The sequence below is a fragment of the Rattus norvegicus genome, chromosome 13, assembly GCF_021556685.1.
Source record: "Rattus norvegicus strain SHRSP/BbbUtx chromosome 13, alternate assembly SHRSP_T2T, whole genome shotgun sequence".
Classification (NCBI taxonomy): Eukaryota; Metazoa; Chordata; class Mammalia; order Rodentia; family Muridae; genus Rattus; species Rattus norvegicus.
Window position 1 is genome coordinate 89,268,965 of NC_141546.1, and position 25,578 is coordinate 89,294,542.

Genomic DNA, 25,578 nt, shown 5'->3' on the forward strand with positions numbered 1-25,578 from the left:
GAAAAAGCCAGCATGCCTCCTGTGATTGAGAGGCAAAAGGAAAAAACAAAGGAGGAGGAGGGTGGGCAAATGACATGGTAGATAGAGGAAAAAGAGGAAAGATTTTTGCCCTGATACCTGATATTTCCTTCAAGGGCAAAGCCTAATGACCCAATATCCCTTCAATAGGCCAGCCCCTAAGAGTGCTACCATCTGTCAGTAGCATGACATTTGGGAACCAAGCCTGTAACAGACACTAAGTCATAGATACCATGGTGTGTGTGTGTGTGTGTGTGTGTGTGTGCATGCGTGCGTGCGTGTGTTTGTGTATGTGTCTGTGTGTCTGTGTGTGTGCCTGTGTGTGTTTGTGTATGTGTGTGTGCGTGTGTGTGTTTGTGTATGTGTGTGTGTGCGTGTGTGTATGTGTGCGTGTGTGTGCGTGTGTGTGTGTTTGTGTATGTGTGTGTGTCTGTGTGTGTGCCTGTGTGTGTTTGTGTATGTGTGTGTGCATGTGTGTGTGCGTGTGTGTGTTTGTGTATGTGTGTGTGCATGTGTGTGCGTGTGTGTGTTTGTGTATGTGTGTGTGTTTGTATATGTGTGTGTGCGTGTGTGTGTTTGTGTATGTGTGTGTGTGCGTGTGTGTTTGTGTATGTGTGTGTGCGCGTGCGCGTGCGTGTGTGTGCGTGTGTGTGTTTGTGTATGTGTGTGTGCGTGTGTGTGTGTTTGTGTATGTGTGTGTGTGTTTGTGTATGTGTGTGTGTGCGTGTGTGTGTGTTTTTGTATGTGTGTGTGTGTGTGCCTGTGTGTGATTGTGTATGTGTGTGTGTCCGCGTGCGTGTGTGTGTGTATGTGTGTGTGCGCGCGCGCGTGTGTGTGTGGGGGTGTGTGTGTGTGTTTCTATCCACAGTATTATAATTGATTCTCCTCTGCTTTCAGTTTCTGATGGGAAACCAATATAAGTTTTCTATTGCTGCTGTAACATATCACCACAAATCTGATAGCTTAGCAGAACATTCCAATACCCAAAATGCAGTAGAAGACTGTGAGTGGTATTTGCAGGGCTATATTCTTGCTAGAGACTGAAGATACCATCCATTTCTTTGCCTTATGCAAATTCTTCTACAGAGTATTTGGCTTCCTTTGGGTATATCATTTAAATATGCGGCATGATTCAGTCCAACGACTTTTAGTTAACATCTCCTTTTAAGACCTACTCAGACGAATTCAAATTAACATCACTGTGAATCTACTACTGTGATGTCTCACTTTCCAAAGGCTCTTATGACTACTCTAGACCTGTCCTCTGCTGGGTTTTTCAGACAGCAGATTTTCACTTTGACCTTGAAGGACCTTGGAGGGTAGGGATGAGTATTGTTTTTGTTTAAGTACAACTTTGCTTAGATTTATAGTAGTCCCCTGTTGACACATGCTACTTAATATTCAGCAAAACTCAGAGAGACCTTGGGGACAATTTCTTTCTCTGCTGTGATGAAAGCTTCATTTCCTCTCTGGACCTCTGTTCCTTGACTTGCAGCCACTTTCACCTCCCCAGAGTCCCATCTGTATCTGCTCAACTCCCCCAAGATCACTTGTCTGTGAGCTGTTACTTCCAAGACACACCGTCTGCAAACTGACTTTCAGAAAGAAATCTAGAGACTTGGAGGAAGAGCTCCCTGAGAAGAGCTCATCCCCCTATGTCACCCATGCACTACTGGAAGAAAACTGTTAACCTCCTGCATTTTATCTACTTTCCCAGTTGATTAGAGGTAGGCGAAGCTTGGGCCCAGGACTGTCCAGTAGTACACGACTTCTTTCAAAGTGCATCTCCCTACTTTAGACTGGGCAGAAATATGTTTCCTTCACTCTGTTTTAGTTTGGTGTGTGTGTGTGTGTGTGTGTGTGTGTGTGTGTGTGTGTGTGTGTGTTACACCATAGGGAGCTGTCTACACATACTTCCCAACAAGGCCTTTTGAGGCCTATTCCCTATCATCCTTCCCACCTTTTCTCCCTATACTTTCCATCTTGACACCTTGGTGTTTGCTTGAGAGCCTTGTGTTCGTATACATTTGCCAGTTTCTGTCTTATTCTGCCTAGAACTTCATCATTGTACTCAAAACCCAAACACCTTTGATTCCTGATCGTCTGTGTCTCTCTCAAACAAAGGTGTCATTCTGTTGTGCTCATGAGTGACAGTGTTCCAGCTTTGGCATCCATGGGCATGGATTTTTATCCTGCCTCTTTCACATAATATTTACTTCTAATACCTTCTGTGACTTTTTCCCTTTTAATTTGCAGACTGTAAACTGAAATAAAGTGCCTTTTCACCATGGTTTATTATTGTGCGCTATTACATGTAAAGTCAGCCTGGTCATATGCATGTGAACTGTAATACTCCAGCGTATCTACTGTTGTCATTTATTACATGACCATAATTTCTCTCCCATTGATGATTTTCTTCATGCAAAAGACTTTGCAAAGATAGCACTACAGGAGCCCCAACAAATGGTTCACAAAATACAATAGATACTCAACTCTTTCTTAAAATATTGGAGTATTGATTTAAGTGGCTTTGATTTCTAGGATTGAAATACCCTCATCTTCAAACGTTGTTTTGGCAAGTAATATTAGGAAAAAAAGAAAACCCACTAAGGAAGCTTTTATGATTTTCAGATTTTTATTTCCAGCTGCTTTATATTTTGATGTTTCAGATCTACCAGATTTAGTGAATATTGCTTTTAATATTGAAAGCTCAGCCTTGAGATATGTATGTTCAGTTTTCACACAAGGTTTTAGTGATTTGGGTTCTGTTGACGGATATCAGTGCATATTCCAGACTGCTTTGGTAGCATGGTTATTTCTCAGCAAATAGAGAAAATGAAGTAGCCCTGAGTGTGCCTTCACTTTTATATGACATTAGTAGACATAGACCAGAAATTTCCAAAGTGGATAAATGTAGTAACATATAGCCTCCAGGTATAGTTTGTTTAAAAATAGTTTCCAGAATTGTTCTAGGTGGAAATAGACAAGTCTTTCTTGCAACAATATTTACCAAGGGTTCAGCATGTGTGTGTATACTGAATATTTTCCTATGTCTTTTGCACTTTGGGTTTTCAAATTAAGATTTGGAAAGGAATTTCACGAAGGAGCATTCAGATGAATACATCAGGCTGGATAATCACCGTGTATGACTTTGCTGTACTTTGAGTTTTGCTACAAGCCACATGTCTCAAATTTTTGATGTGTACATTATTTTCCATTGTATGTTTCTTAGGCTTTTAATAACAAACATTAATATGTGATGCTTACAGATGTCTATATAGGAAAAAATGGTACACATTTTTATATGTCTTCAGTATTAAAAGTTAGCCATGAATTACTGCAAAGGCCAACTTTAATGTGATATTTCCAAGATCCAGGCTTTCTCCCTCCTAGAGTAGTCTACGATGCATGTTTTATTATCCAAAAAGCATTAGCAGCATTGGAGAGGGGAATGAAGTGCAGGGAGACTTGACTCTTCCTTTCTCTGTCAAAGGAAAGATTCTCTCAATATCATTCAGTGTGACAGATCTAACCTTCCCAAATTTACTTGACTTTTAGTACATTGTCAAAAGGAGGAGTGTCTTAGAAGTCACAAAACCAAAGCAATATATTTGCAGTTAAGTGACAACCTCAAATGACTCAGAGGATAGGCTGTACATCTGTCTAAAGGAATAAGCCACACTGGCTGCACTTAAAAGCGATCCAAATGCACATTCATAGCTAATTATAAACAAAAACTAGTTAACACTTTAAATAAAAGGAAAAATAGCACAAAGATTTAGAGCCTAGACAAGTAGATGAAAGGGCTCTGAGTTGCCTTCCATCTGATATTACTCAGAGGCAACTCTGTCTCCAATTACCTGAGGATATGTGCTATTCCCTCATGAAAGCTGGAGATCAGAAAGGGCGTCCGTTCCGTGCCTCTGCTTACTCAGTCGCTTGGAACAAGGTCAGCAGAAATACCTCACATTGCCAAAGAGTCTGGAGCCAGACAGAGACCAGAGACACAAATCATAGGGTCAGAAGACTAACTTAGTAGGGCAACAACCACCAGGAATAATTTGTGGTGCCAGAGATTCTCTTGGGTAAGGCGCATCAGGGCTGCCTGAGAAGATACCATCGTGAGGGCTAGCTTTAGCCACTCCCATGCTCAGTGACAGAGTCACCAAGCCTTTGGTAGAATCAGACTAGGAGGATAGTCTTGCATCTTAATACTAAAATAAATGAACACAAATAAAACCACGTAAACAATGAAGGCTGCCTCCTAAGGAGTTTAGTGGTGCCTTTCTGTTTTGTCTGTTTGTTGCAGTCTCTGCTCCAAATTCCAGATATCTTCCACCTAAAACTAAAGGCTAAAGAGTAGCAGCCGTTCTGTTTGGTTTAATAATATCTATGGCTCAGCTCACCTTTGAGGATCAGCAGTTGACTGAACCACTTCCCCAGCATCCATTTCTCCTTAATAACAGTACGAATGATAGTTGTTGATACTCTCTGGGGATTGTCTATTCAAACCATGTTCCTCTTTGTCATTTTCCTTAAACTCAATCAGCTGGGTTTTGCTTCCAGGTCAGTACTGAATTAACTAACTTCTTTCTCTATGAACCAACTCAATGAAAAAGAAAATTCCACTCCGGTCTCACGCAGAAAGACTGCCATAAAAGTGAGGGTCACAGTTACTAAAGCCTACCACAGTCGTGTCCTAAACTAGAATGTAAACCAGGTTTGTCTAACTTAATAATATGCAAGACATAAACACTGGCAGTAGAAGAGTCTGGAAGCTGAAGGAAAAAGACACTGGAGAGAGTTTGGGTAACTTTCCTGGTAGCAATTGTACAAGTGGCTTCTGGAGACTTTAACTGTGGAGAGGTGATATTGGGTAACAGTTGGTATTCACCAACCATTATGCAGACACATGTGTCCAAAGTGGCCAAGGACACCACCAGGAAAACTGGCAAAGAGAACCCAGGCAATTTGTTAACATCTTAGCACTTCAAACCTACCCAACCCAGCCTTGTGCCAATTCGTCCATTTTAAGTGTTCCTTTGGCTTTCCTGTAAATCTTCACTTAGAATCCTGGTAAGTTTGGTTGGTTGGTTTGTGCTGCTACTCGCCAAAGGCTTTATTTATTTTAGGCAAGTGCTATGCTATGCCACACAGATATAGTCCCTAATCAGTCTAGAATTAACTGGAGGGCTATCACATCATCATAGTATCAGAGAGAGAGAGAGAGAGAGAGAGAGAGAGAGAGAGAGAGAGAGAGAGAGAGAGAGAGAGAGGAGAGAGAGAGAGAGAGAGAGCACACTCTTTCCTCTGAAGAGTGGGAATGAAATCGTACATGGATCCTGAAATGTAAATATTTTCTTCCCCATTTTTTATATTATTCATGGAGCTTAGTTTAATCATAATCTTTTGCTGATAGCTGATTTTGCATCTATAAGGAAATACTACCCAGAAGAACCTGGGCTTTTATAATACTTCAAAGAATCATGTGCACCATTCGAAATTACCTATGTGCAATTTGTTTATATTTTACTTACATGTGTGTGTATCTGTCTATCTTTCCATTTGTCTCTCTGTCCATCTGTCTGTGTCGAGGTCAAGTCACAATTTAGCAGAGTCTGCCCTTTCCTTCCATCATTACATTGCTCCTGGTAATCAAACTCAAGTCACTAGGCTTATAAAGTAAAGCATCGCCAGTCACGGAGCCACCTCTCTAGCCTGCCACAAGTCATCTTTTATTTCAGAAAAAAAATTTAGGAAATTTAAATATTCAGAAAACCATTTTTGTGGTACATGTAGCAAGTTATCTTATTTTCCATGTCACCTTTAATAAAGACTTAATGAGTCTCTGCAGATACACCTATGCTGAGATTTTGATCACTGCATGAAAAGATTTTACCCTACCCCTATATGAAGGCAGATTTTTACTGGTCACAGTGCCATTTTATTTCAGTCTGCAGGGTTCATCTTCAGTACCCCAAGCTGGCAAAGCTTGCTACACCATTGAGTTAGCATCAAAAATCTATGTTCACATCACAGAGAAACCTCTCATTTTATTCAATTACCTTACTCTGGGTTTTTGTTTTTTAAGAGTGGCGCAAAAGGGAGACTCGAGTAGCAAATCATTGATTGTCTGTTTGTATAAAGCCCCCTGCTAGACAATGTATGCACTCCAGTTTTTAAGGCTTTCTGTTAGGTTGAACAAAGGCATGGCAGGTAGTAGGAGAGTGCCCTACCATTCAGCTACATCCCCTGCTCTTGGGTTTGAAACAAGGTCTCACAGTGTAGATCAGACTGCCCTCAAAGTTTGATTCCCTGACCTGCACTCTACTTCCTCTGTTCTGGGATAACAGACCTGTGCCACCACGTGTCACTCTCAGAATGGATTTTTTTTTTATTTTTCTTCTTCAGATTGCACTACAAAAAGAAATCTGCCCTGGCTCCTTGAATTGTTGACTCTGCATTCAGAGTTGAAATTTAGCCTTTAATGTATTCCCCTTGATCTCCAATTTGACTGTTTATCAAAGCTGATTAGAGTTTCAATATACAAATCCCTGTAGCTTGAAAATCACGTGAAAATAATGGATAGTGGAGGAGTCCCAAGCATTGCCTGTTATTCCAATTCGATTTTATTATTGTAGCATGGTTATTCGGTTTGGTAAGGAGATCTGTTTTTATGTTTTATTTCTTTGGTAAGGATCAATCTCCTGCCACATTGGATTAAGTAGGTTTGGTTTTAATTTTTTTTTAAGCCAACTTTCTCAGACACAGAAACAAGAGCTGGGTTGGTAGACATCAAAAGGAATTATTACTGTGAACTCACTTTATTCCACTTACCATGATTTAGGGGCATACGTTTTTGAAAAGCTACAAGAATATATTCTCTGCATCTTGATATCGTGTCAAAACATTAAACAGTGGTTGACTCGCGTAGAGATCTTTCAACTCTTCAATTCCCAAACTTAAGGAAGATGTTTATTTCACATGTACTGGTCATTATAGATATTGTGCTAAATAATTTGCATATGTTGACAAGTGAACATGATTGTTAAACATCATGTGACTCACATTAATCTGATTGGGAATTAAAGACGTTCTCAAGAGCATCAGTTTCATGTGCTTTTAGTTTCATAACTCGTTTATTTGAATCTTCTAAACTATTCTAGAAATGATTCCCATCAAATTCCATCAATTCTTTTAATCTGTGTATTTTTCAAGAAAACAAACAAACTGCCCATTGTCAAAGATTGTTCATTTGGGCTGCCTTTGATATTTCTCCTTGAAGTCACTTTATGTTATTCTAGAATTGTGTCTGGAAACAAATCAGATTTTATTTCAGGCATGCTCAAGGTAGGTTTTTTTTTATGACAGTATGTTCATTCTAGGGTCTGTTCTGAGTACAATATCTAATGTGTATCCCAGTCTTTCAAGTGGCTAATGATTGACCTGTATATGCATGTAAACAATCTAGTCCGAAGTAGGGAAAGGAAAGGAGAAGACAAAAATTCCTGCTGCCAACTCAAATCATCCCTGTTAAATTCTGATATCCATGGAAGAGAGTGTTAGCCTAACATGTGTCCGGACAATCGACAGGCAGTACAGGCCTTCCAGAGCAGTCTTAACATTGTAAAACATTAACCAGGTCAAGCTGCACTATTGTGTTTTAAGTAGTGAGAGAGACACTTTAATAATAACCAGAGCATCATGGGTTTTAGTTGATCAACACTGCCAAATTTTTTTATGATTATAGAGTCTACTAACATACCCTCCTCCACTTTGCCTTCCGATTTCTCCAAATGGCCCCAAATGTGACCACAGGGGAAGGTTTATAAATAGATAACTTCTTTATTTACTATTTGTGTATTTTTTATCATGTGCACATCTGTTTTTTGGTGTGTGAGAGATGCATTATGAAAGTTGTATAGGTGTGGTGATGATATTTTTCTGTATTGTCCTACAGTTTGGTGACATTCTAGCTGTAGTTATAACTAATGTTTTTCCATCCCTTAGAGTAGACTGAAAATAATGAGTGTCTTGCTAAGACACTCTGAAACATTTATGCCAAATATATATGCACAAAGAAGAAGAGAGGAAAGTCATAGAGTATTTACAGAACTTCTTGGAAAGAAGGTGGAAATTGCTGTCATATGTTTTAGTTTTGGAGTGTCGATGTGACTTTTAATTAATATGAAACCTTTCCACCATCCTAAATCAGATCTGTGGCTTCCTGTTAGACATCTTTATTTTTAGAGAAAAAATATAGAGCAAATAAATGTAAAATTGAAGCTTCATGGTAGAGCACTTGTCTGGCATAGGCAAGGCTCTAGGTTTGATCCATAGCACTGACAAACATATTATAGCAGATAAATGAGTGAATAATAAAGTCCCCCATCAGAACAGATCATAATTAGTCACTTGAGATCTGTCCCCAAGAGTATGGCTACAAGAAGTTTAAAATGTGTGTCCATTTCATTTGTTTTAATTCCCAATTTGGTATTTGAACCTGTGTTGGTGTTTGGGTCCCTGAACATTTAGTGTAACAGCGAAAGTAGTGTTTTCATTCTTTAGGTCACTGTGTCAAATGTAAAGAAATTATTCATAACCTTAAAGTTTGGGTTGGTTATGTAAGAATCCTGTGTTCCCACATGCTAGTGTCAATTTAATCAAATTTAATAATATTTCTACCATATCACTGACATTAACAGGGTTAAGATAATATTTGGTTGGAGAACATTAGAATTCCTAATTTCATCAACTCCGTGTTGTTTAGATTGTATATTCTGTGAGATGCTAAAGCTCTGTACCTACTTCATGTCTTTCTCTTGCATTTTCAGCTAAAATTGACCAAGAGACACAAGAGACTGCCCTGACGGAGACTCATAAATGGTAAGATCATCTTCCCTTAATATGCTATTTCTTCTCAGAATAGCCTTATGAAAGCCTGCAGATTATTTTAACCCCGGGAACCAGTTATTGGTTGTGGGGTGTTTTTTGCTTGTTTTGTTTTGCTTTGTTACCTTCAAGCACAAAATTGGAATCTAATGAAAGAGTGAACTTTTAAGACCACAGTGAATTTCTACAGTCACTATGACGCATAATTCTGTTGTATGCTAACTTGTGATGAACAGCGCTGCCTCTTTCCAGTAGAATTCAGAAGGAAATACAAGATGACACAAGATATGGAGAAAGTGGATTTTATTTTGTTTGTACTTACTTTTTTATTAGCATACAAAATAATAGGTCTTATTATGCTATCTCCCTTATGATGAATATCATTGTACTTTGTTCATATTAGCTCCTTATCATCCTCTTCATCTCTCTTAATTTACTCTTCTGTATGTCGCAATTTTGGTCACTCTTACTTTTACTTTCTAAGTTTGAAATATACCCTTCCATGATTTTCTAGCCTTTAAGGTGTGTGTCACACTGTAAGATTATTCTAATGTGTTTGTTTTTCTGAGTTGGCACTTTTCTGTGATATCTTTCCTTTCTTTTGTACTTTGGGGGTCTTGCTTGTAAAGTTCCATAGAAAAGTTCTGTCATCATGTCCATCTGGGATTTTAAAACCTTCTCGTGATTGGATTCACACTTCTTTCCCTATACTTGGGGAATTTTCTCTTTTTGTTACTGAATAGATTCTCAATGACTTTAGTGTTTATCACAGTTCTTACTTTTAACCCATTGTAGATTTTATGTCTTGATCATGTCCCACAGTTTATAAAGTTGTCATCATGGCCATGGTCATTGGCTTCTTTTTTCTTGATGTTAGATGCCACATTCCTCAATGTTGTTGATGCTCCTTGACATTCTTTTCGTCTGAGAGGTTGAGTCTATTGTGATAATTCTTCACAGTTTTTTTCTTTATTTTATTTAATTCTTTCTGTTTTTTACTATTATTTTAAATTAAAGTTTTGCTATTATTTTTAAATTAAAATTTTTAAAAAGATAAAAGAATTTAAATAAAATTGCATTCTTGATAATTTTCTTTTTTGGCTCTGTAAATGTTTCATCCGTACTGCCAGACTTCCTAATTTTGACTTTTCTCTCCAACTCTTGGATTGATTATGTATGCTTTGTCTATCCTCTTAGTTTTGATTTCTTTGAGGTCATAGATCACTTTTACACATAGAATTTTTGAGCCATTTTATCCACTTCACTTTTCTAATTCATTAGCTGGAGTTACAATATTTTAATCATGCTTCTTTGCTTTTCATGTTTGTGTTACACTTTCTGGCCCTCTTGTCCACATATCTTTCCTGTATTATTTGAGGGATCTTTCTATTGAATAGCCTTCTCTTTGAAGCTCTGTATGTAGCAGAGGAAAAAAAAAAACAACCCTGGCGATTCTTCTCATCTTCTTTTTCTAAGCATTGTTCAGCTCTCTTCTCTCTCCCTTTTGAACTTCCAATGCTCACCCTATCTCTCTGTGTATTTTTTTCTTATACTGATTTTTCTTCATTGCCCAAACCATGGAGATAAATTCTAATCCACCAACTTACTCAGACATCCTCAGGAAACTTGTTTGAAGAATAAAAGTTGAAAGGTCTAATGATAGGAAATTTCCATTCCAATATACAAAATAATCCCACAAAGGAATACATGAGCTTCCTTGAGTGATCCATGCTTTTAGAATGAGGATTTGCAGTCAGGGTCATGGTTAGGAAAAATTTCCTCAGCAATCTCCATTTCTCTGTCTTCACTACATCTTCCTCTCTGCTCTTAGTCATTCTCTAGGAGGAAAACAATTTTTTCATGTGTGTGAAAAACTCTGACTAATGCAGAGAATGACAAAGAAAAATGTATCTCCAGAAAGAGAAGTAGGGGGAAAGGAGAGGAAGGGAAAGAGACAATGAATTGTGGGAGGAGGTCATGAAATTAAGGGAGAGGGTGGGAGAGAGTGACTTCTAAAATGTCTCACATGCTTGTAGAAGCTAGCAAGTCTGAAATGAACCACACAAATCCAGAGGAAATGGTGTTGCAGCATCAGTGTAGAGACAGATTGGCTTCTTGCTTAGTGGAAACAGAATTTCTTCCTCCTTTTCATCATAAGGGCTTCAGCTGATGGGATGGGGCCCAGCTATGTATAAAGAGAAACATGCTTTCCTTAAAGTCCAAGGAAGAAAGTTTTAACTACTCTCACACCTGCCTTCACAAGAACTAGACTGATGTCTCAATCCCAACTAGATATCATAACCCACCCAAGGAAATATTATAACTGATGATTACACTTGAAAGAGACTCTAAGTATTCTTGGGGAAAGAATTTTATTGAATAAATTCCTTGACATTTCTTTGCTAGGCAAGTTCCTAATAATGTCTGTGAAGGTAGCACACAATGAGCAGCTCTGGAGTTAATATCAGATTCTGTGCTAGGCAAACTCATTAAAGAATTGTCAAGTTCTAAGGAAGCGAAAGCTGAAGTGAAGACATAAGTTGTATCAAACACAAATTCAATGAGTTGAAAATACTTATGATAAAATGCTTAGTACAACAGCAATTTTGAGGTTTAGAAATGAAATTCAGTAATGGATTATATGAAACATTTAACATCCCCCCCAAAAAATGTTTCTTTATACCATTTCCCCAGCAATACTATGAAAGCTGGACAGTGATCAACAGTAGCTCTGTGAAGAACGACAACATAACCCTTCTAGGGGCCTCTGATTTTGAGCCATGTCTCTTACTTGCCATAGCTCTATACTTTAAACTAGTACTAAGACTGTCAACCAGTAGTATTTACTTTGTTAAAGAGGACTGAATGACATGGCCCATGACACATGACTTAGTCCTCAGTAAGTGATTAATAGATGTTAGCTTTGTGTTATTACTGTATTATTACCATCATTAAAGACTAAAAAATATGCCTGGTTATAGGGCTGGGGAGGTGGGTTGCTCATTGAGATGTTTGTTTCATGAACATCCTGAGGTTGGCTCCCAAGGTACCATGTAGAAAGCTGACCATGTCACCGTACACTCCCAGTCCCAGTGCTGGGAATGCTCATAGGAAGATCCCAAAGCGAAGGGCTAAAGACTGTGCACTTGGAGTTCTGCTTGCAAGTGTCATTCTGGGAGAAGTGAGCTACTGTCTTCTCATTGCTCTGCCTAAGAGAACTGGCTGTATTTGGAACAGGACTGGGAGAATCCCAAACCTAAAGACTTTGTCAATAAGACATCAAATGGAGGTCTTGGCAGAGAAACACTCAGGAACATTCTTGTATCTCATGATACAACATAACACATGGCAGCCAACCTATCAGAAGTTTAACAAAAAGACTAATGGAAGAGACAGTCAAGCAGGACCATTTGGGTATCACAATTAACGCTGGCGGCTTAGGAGCCGGTATGCACTACTGAAAGGATCAATACTGGCTCAGGACCCCCACGACCAAGTTCTCAGCACAAAGGAGGTTTATTTGCCCCAGAGGAACAAAGGCCAGGGGATAAGAGACAAAGGCAGGAGACAGAGGAAATGGGAGAAAAGGAAAAGAATAAGGGAGAAAAGGATGAGTATTTGTCCAGGAGAGAAGACAGGACTGCCTTTGGATAGAGGGGAAACCGATGTGGCTCATAGGAAAATGGCAGTTTAGAAAGGTAAAAGGGGAAACCCCAGGCTAGGGTGAGGTGTGTAATTCTAACTGAGCATTATTTAGGTGAAACAAGGAGCTTTTGATTGCTGGGCTTCAGTACCTCCATGTCTGGACCTGGAGCTTCTGTGAGGGTGGAAGTGGTCAACTAAGGGCATAGACCTGGATGGCTGGCTTCGGAAATGTAATCTAGTGTGTGTGTGTGTGTGTGTGTGTGTGTGTGTGTGTGTGTGTGTGTGGAATAGGGGAGAAGGGCAGTGTCTGCCAGAGCCATGTTCGCCATGTTCTGGCTGCCTAGAGTCCCTACATAGACTCTTCTCTTGAACTGCAGACCAGCATAGAACAGACAGAAACACTCTCCAGTCTGTCTTGGGATCCCTCGCTGTGTGTCGCAAGCCATATAACCTCTCACCAACCTCTGGCTGAGCAATTCTGACTCTGAGAAATCCCAGGATGCCAGACTTAAAAATAAAGTCTCACAATATTTACCCTCCGTGACCCCTGTTTGCCAGCATCAACTAAGCTCTGACTTCTGTTAAGAATTGCTTGTAAGCCAAGAGAAATGTTTCTGCCTGGTGTGCCAAGAATGCCACTCAGTCAGGTTGACTGGATCGTCTCAGGCTTATGGGGGAAATAGTCAGGCTTTTTTAAAAGCCAGATTCTAAAGTTCCAAGTCTCTCTTTTGTGTGTAACTATGAAGCATTAGCTATATTCTTGACCCTGCTACCCTCATTAGTGGATCATATAATGTGCTCACTGTCGTATACACATCAGTAGAACCCAAAGCAGTGGCCTTTTATGGCACTCCTTTGTGTTCTTGACTTGTCTCCCCCCAACCCCCACCTCTGACCTGGTCAGCTAGAACTGAAATAAAACATGCAGGTTACTCACAATATCTGTGTTCTAGACATGTCAGTTCACTAAATAAGACTGATGAAAGGTGAACCAAGATGTTGAATTCATTTAGACTCACAGTGTCTCATCTTCTCTCTCTGCTTTTAAACCTTTATTCTCATTATTTTCTATGTATCATGTTATCATAAGCCAAATCAAATCCATCCTGGGGGTAAGATCTGGAATAAACAAATTCTATTCGGTCTGTTTGTGTAAGTTTGTGGCTCACAAACTTTGTCTCCATTCCCCTGTCTTCTATCAGCCATTTTGACCTTGGGACAGAAAATACACTGAGTTGTTTTCATTTCTGTAAATGTATTGAAAGCCTCTTAATCAAAGGAATTTTCTGCTTAATTCCTAGTTTGTTTGTTTTTCTTTAAATCTGGATGATGGGTGAATGCTTAAGATGAGTTAGTTTATGTTGTGTGAATGATCCAGTCACCTGGTGGTAGGTTTCATTTTAGAAAGGACTGTCTTGTCTAAGTAATAAGAGTTGCTGAGTCAGGCTTCAGATGTCTGAAGTAGAAAGTATGACCATGCATATTCACTAAATTCCCTCTAGCAACAGAAAAGTACCTCAAAGTTTTGAGGTACCATTCCACGCCACATGGTCACAGAAGCTCCTGGGAGAAAAGGCAGGATCGTGTGGTGGACAGAACCTTGCATTGCTGGTTCCCCCAAGCCACGCTCTGACCCTTCGGGAACATAGCCCATGAGACACAGATAGTACTTGGGGCTCTCCCTCTGTCCTCCAAGGCGCCAGCAATAGGGGCTGTAAAAATCATCAGTCCACACTCTGGAATTTTCATTAATTTAAAAATGATGGTTAACACGTTCAACTTCTTTTCTTTGTGTTTATTCTATTTCTTTAAGTTCATAGTCAGAAACCAACTCTGAAGTGAAATTAACTTCGAAATAAACAGAGAATGGGTTATAAAAGTATTGTTTACGTCAGTCATCAGAAGCTTTAGTGTCATTGAATTTATTTCTGGTTTGACTAAAACTGATAGAAGAGATGAAAAAGTAAAATTTAAATTATATATAAACCAGTCTATTTAGGAACATACTTTCTTGTGTTCTATAATCTGGGTAACATTGTGGATAAAGGATATCAAAGAGAGGTATAATACCTAATATACACGTAGAGTAGAAACTTAGGGGTTCTTTGGAAAGTCGTTGGATGGTGTTTTGCTGGGGCAAACATGTGGAAGAACATTTTGTTAAAGTGGACACAGGTGTGAAAAGCTAAGGCAGACTCATGAAGGAATGTTTCACTGAAGCAGACACAGGGGAGAAATGTTCTGCTAAAGCAAGCATGTGAAAGCACCCGTGATGAAAATTTCTTTGCTAAGAGCACACATGTATTGGTCTGCTTTACACTGTGTAGTTGAGCTGCATTTGTCGGGACTCTGTGGACTCACTGGGCTGATTTGATGCCCATGCTGAGGCAAGAGTCATGCTGAGGCAAGGAACATGGAGGACACATGATGTTTGGGGGTTATAAATAGGACTCACACAGTGATGGAGGCAGAGCTTGGCTTGCTGGTACAGCTAGATGTACAACGTGAGCCTTGAGTCTTCCTTGATCTTTCCTTCCCTGAGAGAGGCACAGCTGAGAACTCTTGGTGTACCTGTTGGTCCCTCTTGCTGACTTGAGCCAAGGGTGAGGCCCAGCTCGCCCTGCTAGGTCATGTCATTCGGATTGCAAACCTGACTCTACCCAACTGAACTGAAGTGTTTGCAAGGCGATTGAGCTGCCTTTGCCTGCTGATCTGTGAACTGAACTGCCGATTTCTACACAATACTGGCAGGACTTGCTCCAAAGAACCTTTCTAAACAGGCCCACTTTCCAGTATCCTTTCTTTTCCACTACATCTAGTGGGTAGTGGGCTACAAGAGAGGTTAAAGTGTTTAAGAACCATCATTTAAAATAGAATTTGAAAAAATTAAAGTTGCACACATGAAACAGCCAACAGTGCAGAAGTCACTCGTACCTATAAGGACACATTTCTCTGGCTTTGGTATACATTTTAAACATTTAGGTTGAAGATGCTTATATTTTATAATAGGATATTATATACCTAAAAATTATATCTGTCCTTATGTACAAATGTGTATAATATATAGACATGTATGACTGAATTTTTTCATATATTGTTTTTGACATATTTTCCTTTATATTAAGAGTGTGTGTGTGTGTGTGTGTGTGTGTGTGTGAGAGAGAGAGAGAGAGAGAGAGAGAGAGAGAGAGAGAAGAATGAGAGAAAGAACATATCTAGACAATTCCTATGGTTGCACAAGTACCATGCCCACATGTAGAAGAAGTCTGAGGAAAACTTGTGGGAGTTGGTTCTCTCCTTTTGGGAGACAACTTGTGGGTCCTGGGGCTCAAAGTTTAGTTGTCAGGCTTGGCAGTCAACCCATTGAGTGCTCTTGACAAAGTCCTCAAACTGTTCCTTCAAATGTTTCAGAATAGAATTCTCTTTTTTCAGGGTGCTAAAACAGTGAGTAACTAACCAATCAATGTCCCTTTTGGCCTCCCTGTGTTTAGCATTGACCCCAGGTTCTAAGCACATTAGACCTGTGCTCTGTCCACTTGCTATACCCTTGACCCCTATAGCTAATTTTCTCATTATAAGACAATAAAGAATTTGTTACAAAAAAAAAAAAAACAGGAAGTGATCAGAACTAGAGTATGGGGAGATGCACGGCATGCTGTTTTCTGGGTCTGACATAGCCTGGCCCTTGCAGTCAGGATCACAGAAACTATGGGTACTTCTGTGAAGTCTGTACACATTAAGATCATATGAAAGAAGGAAAGGGTACAGCTATGAAGAGTGGGGTGAGTGGGGGTGGAGAGAAATGACAACATGAGGGGTGAGTATGATTTAATATATTGAATACACATATGAAATTGCCAAGGGAATTAAAAAGGGATAAATCTCAATTGTCACAAGGTTTGACTACATAGCTGACCATTTACTTGAACTGCCTCAAAGAATCTTTTAAAAGTTATTGTAAGGGGTTGGGGATTTAGCTCAGTGGTAGAGCACTTGCCTAGCAAGCGCAGGGCCCTGGGTTCGGTCCCCAGCTCCGAAAAAAAGAAAAAAAAAGTTATTGTAAGAATTAGGGGACAGGATTTAGCTATTTAAGCCAGACTAGTCTTAAACTCCTGAACCGTCTGTCTTATAATTCTGAGTACTGTTATTGGAGCTGTGTGCCGCTATGCTACACATCCCCTTTGTAATGAGAATATGGTAGATTCTTCCTTATATCATATTTTATTTAACTGTAAGCAAAGACACTAGAAGCAACCAGGGATCCAAAGCAAGCAATATTTTTTAAAGCAGATCTTAAAATGAATTTTAATTCATACATTTGAAAACTAAATGCTATTTCTGCATGTAGTAACCCTGGGAGTGATATTTCACCAAAGCCAAGATTGCATAACAAATGAGTTGAAATGGAAAAATAATCTTTCATGCAAAATAAAGACAAAACAATAAAAAATTGGTGGGAGAAGTGGGAGAGCTATTAGTTCCAAAGATTTCATATAGTATAGGACTGTTCATCATGGGAGAGAAAATATTTAATCAGCCCTGACTGATGCACACACACTTTATCATGTTTGGTGCCTTTTAGAGTGTCAGTTTGTAAAGTGTTTATCCAAGGAATGGACTTCTGGCACAAGGATAAAATGAAAACTGAAATGTTTAGTTCCTAATAGGCATATTTTCCAGAATCTTTCTGAGTAACTATCCAGAGATGAATAGAAAGACTACAGGTCTTGTTTATCTGCTGATGCTGGCAGACCATGCAGGCTCCAGCCTGGCATTAAAACTGAAGTGACATGGAATGTCTTTGCAGAACCCCCAAACAATGACATCATTCCCTTCACAATATTGATAAAGTCAAGCAAAGTTGGAATTTCTTACTTCCCAATTTGGATTTTTTACTTAACCACTTCAAATCCTGCCAGAAGATTTAATATCTAAAGGCCCAAGGGAGAAGCTAAAGGCTTCTGGGAGAGATGCTAGAAGTCTGTATATCCTGCCTTCAGACCATGTGGTACCTTCTAGGTTCAGCCCTTTAGAAATTGATTCTCTTCTGTGTTGGCATCATTTATTTTTTTAATCATTGTGAGAATGACAGCAGCCTCTGTAGGTTCTGCGGCCTTTGAGGGAGGGGAACGATGATGAAATGTTCTTGCTTTTGGCTTTTATACATTCTAAATAGAAAGATTTCAGAACTGCCTGCTTCTGAGAATGTTAGTCCCCCTTTCCCCCCAGTTGTAGATATAAATTATATAGGAGAATTCACTGAAGGTGTTTTGCTTTTATTGGTTTATATTAAGAAATGGCCAGTTACAGGGACTTAAGTTCTTTCATACTCCACTACTGAAAAGTAGTTAGAGTTCTAAACAACAAAACTATCTCTAGAAGGTCCGATATTGGTGAAGCTAAGAACTCCAAAACATTATCCTTCTACAAAACAAGAAAAACAGTCATCAAATCACTACGTTTTTATGGAGATTCTAATCAGTGTGCTTTTGACGTACTTGTGGTTAGTGTTAGACAGGGGCAAGTAAGGCAAGAAAGAAGTGGGATACAATCTTCCCAGTTCCATTATTTTTAAAGAGATAGATGGTAGAAATTAAAGGGTGGGGATTAATAACCAAAGTTGTCAGGTATCTTTAAGCATAATGGAATGGTTCATTAGGCTGTACAACTTGAGAAGTCATGCCTCCAGCACGGTAGCTATTGCAGAGGAAGGAAGACAGCAAGGGAAATAAATGTCGTCCAAGAAAATAGTTCAAGGTTACTGTGGACTTGTTTTCTTAGCAGGTGGAGCGTGAAGCTTAAAAAAAATTCAATAGTTACAGATGATGTCATGTAGACAGACATTTCACTGGGGAAAGTTAGAATGTTGTTTAATAGATTGTAGTTTAAATAACTCCACATTGAGTTATAAGATATAAAAAGCATGTTAAATTAACTTACAGCCACAAAGCATTACTGGAGGCTTACAGGATCCAAAGCAAAATAACCAGCCTCACAAAAGGTAAAACCCAGGCTGTGTGTAAAACCAATGTCCCCACCATGGCAATTTATGTTTGTTGGGGTTAAGTTCAAATTCTGGGATGAAGGGAAAGCTACTGAAAACCCACGCTTCCATCCTGTCACCTGTAAACTACGAACAGCGCAGTGCTACTTGGCAAATAGACTTCACCACTAGTGAGTGAAGTCTAATTTTATTTCCTGTGGAGATCACTGTAAAGTCCTGGTTTGGTGGCATGACCTCCTGAAATATTGTGGTTGAGCAATGTGAGGCAAGCTCACGATAAAGAAGGAAAAAATGATATGCCATCTTTTATGAAGTAAAGTGGAGCAGATAAAAAGGGGGTCAAGAAAGCAAGAAGACCTACGATATTCCATCTTGAATATGGATCATATGCTGAAAATAATGTATGGCCCTTTAAAACCTGAATTCTAGTTTCACTGGGAGAACTTTGAGATCATCCAAGTCTTAAGTCTTCTCATTTTCACCTCATTGTATGGATTTTTTTTGATGCGTAGCTTGAAGACAGTGACTGGTTTTTCTCACTGTATGAAAGACAATGTGGTTGTTGTCTTTGACCAATAGAAGCTATGACTACATTCATAATGTTGAAATAAGAAGGGAGAGAAAATATCAGATAGTTTGCCAATAATTGTTGTGGGTTGACCTGGTGCCATTTGTATTCTGATGTTAATTCTGCCTCCTCAAGAGGGGCTGCCCTCAGGAGCAGTCCATCAGTCCTTCACATACTCAGGTGATCTCATGTGAACCTCCTCCCTGTTTTAACTGGTCAATAAAGGCTAGAGACAGTGATTAGGCAGTGGAAGGAAACATGAGACTGGAGGTTTGAGAGTGGTGGCAGGTAGAGAGGGAGAAGAGAACCAAGGGGAAGGAGAGGTGATGGAGGAAGAGGAAGAGGAAGCTGTGATGGACCAGAACAGCATGGCCAGGAGAAACCACAAGTCATATAGCTGGAGAATATGTTAGTATAATGTTAGATCTGCTCAATCCAGGCATGTAGCTTATAAATATAACAATTGGATTGTGTATTTTTTATATGGCCTTATTGGGGTTGGAAATTCCAGTAACAAATATCCAACAAGAAGATGGCCATGATCCCTTGACCTGTGACAGGATCACTCATCTTTCCTTGCTCAGTTTCCTTCATTTGTTGTGAGAATTCAACATGATCATGTAGATGCTGTACTTAACACAAAAACAAAACCAGCAGTAAGTGTCCTATGAACACAGGTTTCCCCCCTCTAACACCCTGCATATTTCTACATTTCAAACAGCAAGTTCCTGTGTGTGAGATCAAGGTCAGGTTCCCACTCTCCCTCATACAGTCCCCATAGGAGAAAATTAACATTATTGGAATGAAAATATGTTTTAAGCCCTCTGGTAGTACTGTGGCACAGAAATTTGCATCTGTAGTAATTTTTGAAAGTGAGGGGTCATTACTGACACAGGAAACCCTAGATTAGTGTGAATGGATGCAAATTTTGCATGCTACATCCAATAGATTGCCAAACCCTGTTGTATATTATTTAACTCACCAAAATGGTTCCCAAAGTAAGTGGGAGTTCTTTTCAGTGTTATGAAAATATAACCTTACAAAATAATCTGTGAAGTCCTTTGTGTTTTGTTTTGTTTTGTTTTTGGCTCTCCTAGCCACATTCCTAGCAGAATTGGGGAAAAGAAAGTATGAGTGAATTAGAATCATTTGATGGGATGGTTCTTTAAGTTTAGACCTTTACACTATTAGACATTGTGTAAGAATCAGTCTAAGCAACAGGTGAGATTGGCCAAGAGCTCATGGATTTCCTCCAGAAAGAGCGTAGGATAAACACGGCAATGCAAATAACTGAGAAAAGAAAAGAATTTCAATAAACTGAGGGGGAAAGTATGAAGATGTGCTAAATAAGTCGCAGCTTGCTTTCACCTTGAAGACTTGAAATAAGAAGGAAAGGAGAGAAGTTACCAGCCATTCCACGAAAGTCCCATTTTTTTTTTCAGAAAGTGCTGCAGATAATCGTTAGTTAGCTCAGAATTACCCCCATGCTCTAATGTATTACCTAAAATTAGACATCACTATTTTGAGTTTGATTTTCTATTTGATTAATCAGTGATTACTGGATGTAGACAAATTAATATTGTAACTATGGGTTCTTTTGTAGTCATGATGTTGAGAAGTTTAAATATAGATCCAGGAAAAATGAGAACTGATGCCCCATGGGATGCCTCAAAAGATAAAAGATGCTTGTTGCCTGCCATGCGGGATGACCTGTTTATAAACTCGTGTAACGTAGCTCTACTGCTTCTCCTGGATAATGTGTAATATGTTGTTAGATGGATAAGTCACTATTCTAAAAATCTCTTCATTTTATTTCAAATGTGTGTCTTGTGAAGGTGGCCTTTGTGGTACACCTGTATATAATCCCAGAATTTGAGAGACGAACGTAGGAGGACCGAGAGCTCTGTGTCATCCTTGATTCTGTAACATGTTTGTGATCACCTTGAGCTACACAAGACCCAGCATGGAAAAAAATGAGGAAGAAGAGGAGAATTATGAGTTAAATCCAATCAAATAAACACTGTACTGAAAAGATATGCATCTGAGAGACTCATATAAATCCAGAACAGCATTAAAATTCCATTTAGTAACACAGACAAAGCTGGTTCTTTTTCTTCCAATTACCAAATGATGGTATAGGGCTACTGTAGACCAATTGTATCACCCAACGGTTGTTAGGTCCAGCTCTGGAACCACTGAAGAGAAACTCTGGCACAGCAACTGTGGGTATTTAAAAAAGAGGAGGAAAGTAGCTGAGGCTTCTACTCAGCTGTAAGCTCACTGAACTTCAAACTCATTTAAAAAGTCCATTAAGAAACTACATTTCTACATGTCACATTATACACTTTCATGCTCTTTCAAAAGCATATTTATGGGGTATGTTGTTGTACACCTATATCCCAGTATTTGAAGAGGGAGATACAAAGAGAACTGAGTTCAAGACCAGCCTAGGCTATGAAGCAAAACTGTGTCTCCAAGTGTTTTCCTTTCAGACTATTCTAAGAAAGGTGAAATTCCTATGTTTTTTCCCCCTGGGTCAATCAAAGCCAAGTCTTTGCACCCACTCAGCAAGGTTTGCTCCAATGAGGTATGTCCCAGTCTCTAGTATTCTGTCTTGGTGCCTTTTAGGCTTAAGTTGCTTATGTGAATCTCTTACATGTCTCCTCCAGTAGCCTGGACAGGCATGCCATGCACAGTCATTCAGCATTGTAACATTTATGTAAACCCCATGATGTATGTTACATCCTATGTTATTGATAGACATGCCAAGTCATGGAGGATACGAGTAGTGGGTGTTCAGTGTGAACAGTGTCTCCCTGTTTCTGAGGCAGGTATAAATCACAATGTTTATCTGCCACATGCTTACATAATGTACCATAGAGTCAAGGCCACAATATATGCAGAGCATGAGGAGATCTATAGCTACGAAAGTTTTATAGGAAAATGTCTAAAAAGTAAATATGCATAAATAATTTCAGTTCCCCTCTGTTCCCCCAAAGACACTAATTAATACTCGGGGAAATTTAATTTTAGTGTTTATACCTGTACCTCAAATAAGACACTTATTTTAGTATTGAGTGCAAAATGGAATGACTAGTGAATGTAGTCATTGAGTGGCTGGATACTGGGCCAGAAAGGTGGTTCAGGAAACACTTGATGCACAGGTATAAGGTCTGATGTTCAGATACATATACACACATACAAACACACATATAAAAACACACATACACAAGTCAGATGCATACATAGCATGCATACTGCACACACCTCCACATGTGGGGAAAAAAGTAAGTGATAGAATTCCTATCTCCCACACAATAGTACATAACTCAGAGGGTAGGTATTTAGCCTTAGCTGTTAGAGAAAAATAGACATAAAGAGATGCTGGTGTTACTTTCTTTGATATTTCTTAACTCTATCCTGAAACAAAGAGAGTCATTTCTCCCACATGAGAAAAAAAGTATGCGGGTTGGGGATTTAGCTCAGTGGTAGAGCGCTTGCCTAGCATGCACAAGGCCCTGGGTTCGGTCCCCAGCTCCGAGAAAAAGAAAAAAGGAAAAAAAAAAAGAAAAGAAAAAAGTATGCCTGTTAATGTTCTTTTACATCCTCCTTGAAGACTTTTAAAAGTCTGAAAAACATTGACAAAGACAAACAGCAGGAAAACCCCAGATATTTTGAAATAATAGGAGATGGGTTTTCAGATCCTACGAGCAAAGTTAAAGTTGTTAGAATAAGGTCATGCTAAATGTTCAAGAGAATTTCTGGATTTTTACCTCAGTCCACCAGCCACAGAAACTCCAAAAATATGAAGGAAATAAACTTGAAAATTAAAAGTAACAGCAGATATATTGGGAAATACTGTTCGTATTTAGAATGAGGACGAACCTTGCCAGCATCTTAGCCACGAACTGTTGATGCACATTTCTATTTTGGTAGTTTATTTTTAAATGATTCATTGTCTTTTGGTCTTCTGAGTAACACTGCAGAGGAAACAATCATCAAATCAGTACAAGTTTTTCCAGGCTTCTTGTTATCCACTCATCTCCTCATAAGAACGCTTCCTCTCTAACTCATTACACAAGTGTTGTTATTATTTTGATTTTTTGAGACAAGGTTTTCCTATGTAGCCCTGGCTGTCCTGAATTTGCTTGGTAGACCAGGCTAGCCTCAAACTTATAGAGATCTGCCTGCCTCTGCCTCCCAAGTGCTGGAATTAAAGGCATGTATCACCACCTCCTGGCATTTTTTTTTATTAATTTCTATTAAGCAACCCTCACCCTTACTCAGGCAAGGGATACGAATTAAACTCAGTGGGCCACACAAAGAAGATGGGAAAGTCAACGTGCTGAGAAAAGTGCCCCACTGGAGAGGGAGATGGATGGCAGAGGGGGATAGGAGGTGGGAATGCCTAAAATTCACAATAAATGCATGGGATTGCCAAACAAGAGTATTCTCATGTGTAGATATGGAGAAAAGTGGACAACTCAATAGAACTGGAGTGCAGCCAGCAGGGAAGCAAAAGACTTCTCTTGCTGTCTCTGCTATCTTTGCAATGCTGTTCCCTTGACCTCCCTTTAGCCACTGTCTGCCACTTAGGATGATGGGAAATGTGAACTTACCTTTCTCCTCCTTAGCTCCCAAGCATTCACATGGATTCAAACATCTTTATATTGCAGTGTTCAGTCAGGAGGGCTTTCTAGAAGTGATGTTATAGAGTACAGTATTTTTCCAGTGGAAGTCCACAGTTTTTTCTTTTCTAACCATTGATAGTTTGTTCTGACAGAATCCTGAATGAACTGATTTTTCCCTCAGAACAAGAAGATCATGGTTCCATTGCCTTCTCCTTTCCTGGGTTGGTGGTGCAAAGCCTAGCAGCATTCTTACTCCCAGCGGCAGTCCTGTGTAATGAGTGTTTTGTCTTGTTTTGTTTTATTGGTCCTCTTGCAAGCACTTAGATTCCTCCTTGGGCCTGAGGGCCTCACTCTTCTAACCACGTCATTTCATTTTGTTTCCCTTTTTGGATCCTCACCTCCTCCTATTCAAGAATGGGTTTAGCATTACCCCGGATTTCAGATATCAGTGGCTAAGGTTATATATAGTTCTGAAAGAAATGTGGAGAGAGGTGAAATAAGATTCTTGAGATGTGTGTAACCAAACAAGTTGGAATGCCGAGTGCTTGGTTCAGTGCTCGTTAGCCAAGCTTGGGTGTAGGATGGTGTGACATCATCATAAGCAAGCAGTAATGACACTAGAGGATGCTAGAGATTATTCAAGGAGGTGATGTCTTCAGATGGTCAGTCACCTAAACACTTAAGTTCAAACCCTCATTTGATTTATTAGTAGAAGATAGGGATTATGTAACAGGCAAGGACATCAGTTTAAAATGAAAAGAAATACTGGTAGGTGGTTCATTCCAGGTGTCTGGCTGATGAAGAGTATATTCCCAAAGATGCAGCCATTGGCTTTTATATATGAAGACAATGGACTTCATATCAAAATCTATTTTATTTGTACTTTGGTCTATTCTGAGTCATTGGGTCAGGAGATCTACTATAGTAGACTGAAGAAAAAATTAGAAATTCTGAGTCTGAAATAAGTTTTTTATAGGAGGGACAAAAGGAGACAGGATGGTCTATTTTTAGATCACATTTGCTTGGATTACCTTGGGGCAAGCCTACAAGCACCCCTGTGGGGATTGAATTAAGTTAGTCTCTAGCCGTGCTCATGTTAATTGATGTAGGCAGCATTGGTCCCTGCTTGGGTCTTGAATTGTGTAAAAAGGCTTAGGCTAGATTAAATAAGCATGAGAATCCTTCATTGCCCACCTCTTGGTGATGAGTGTACCCTGACCAGCTGCCTTACACCCCAGTCTCCCTACCCCCTGAGTTCCCTACCATGAGGGACTGGACCCTTGAACATAACTCTTTCTCCCTTATGCTTTTATAAGGACATGTTATCAATATTACAGAAAACATAACTGATGTATATCTCATATATTTTCATCACATCTCTTCCTGTTACCCTTTCATACCCCCTCCCCTACTGCTCTCCTCCTAGATCCTACATTTCTATAGGAGGACATGGTTCCCGAAATGAAAGAGAATAGGAAAGCAAATAGTTAGGGGACTTAAGGGGAGACAGTATATAAGACCAGTTATAAGAGAACTATCAAAGTTACCAGTCAGAAGCTTCTATTATATTACAGTGACATCTCCATGGCGACTTGGACCTTTTATGTTTAGTGTTTGTAGGAAATAGCTTTAGAGATGGGAACTAGAAGGAGAATGAATCCCCTCCTGTTACAAACTGCTCTCATCTCTTCAAAAATGTCAGGATGTTAAAGAATCCAGTTAGCCTGCAAATAGTTCTCTTTAGTGCTTGCTTTTCACCTCAACAGCTGTTGTGAGACGCCTCACTCGCTCTTATGAAGAAGGTATTTCTCTCCGTATGA

The 25,578-nt window shown here is 39.3% G+C and overlaps 1 protein-coding gene and 1 long non-coding RNA gene across 2 annotated transcripts in view; one reads left to right on the plus strand and one right to left on the minus strand.

Moving 5' to 3' along the window:
* Fmn2 (formin 2) overlaps positions 1 to 25,578 on the plus strand; it is a 311,596-nt gene that overhangs the window by 222,911 nt on the left and 63,107 nt on the right. Inside the window, 1 exon segment of the mRNA NM_001427798.1 lies at positions 8,853 to 8,904. Coding sequence (NP_001414727.1) covers positions 8,853 to 8,904 — 52 coding nt within the window.
* LOC148001823 (uncharacterized) lies at positions 9,199 to 23,990 on the minus strand. Its single transcript, XR_015635661.1, has 3 exons — positions 23,747 to 23,990; positions 23,013 to 23,107; positions 9,199 to 10,748 (listed from the first exon to the last, which is right to left on the minus strand). It is a non-coding gene; the product is annotated as an uncharacterized LOC148001823 (long non-coding RNA).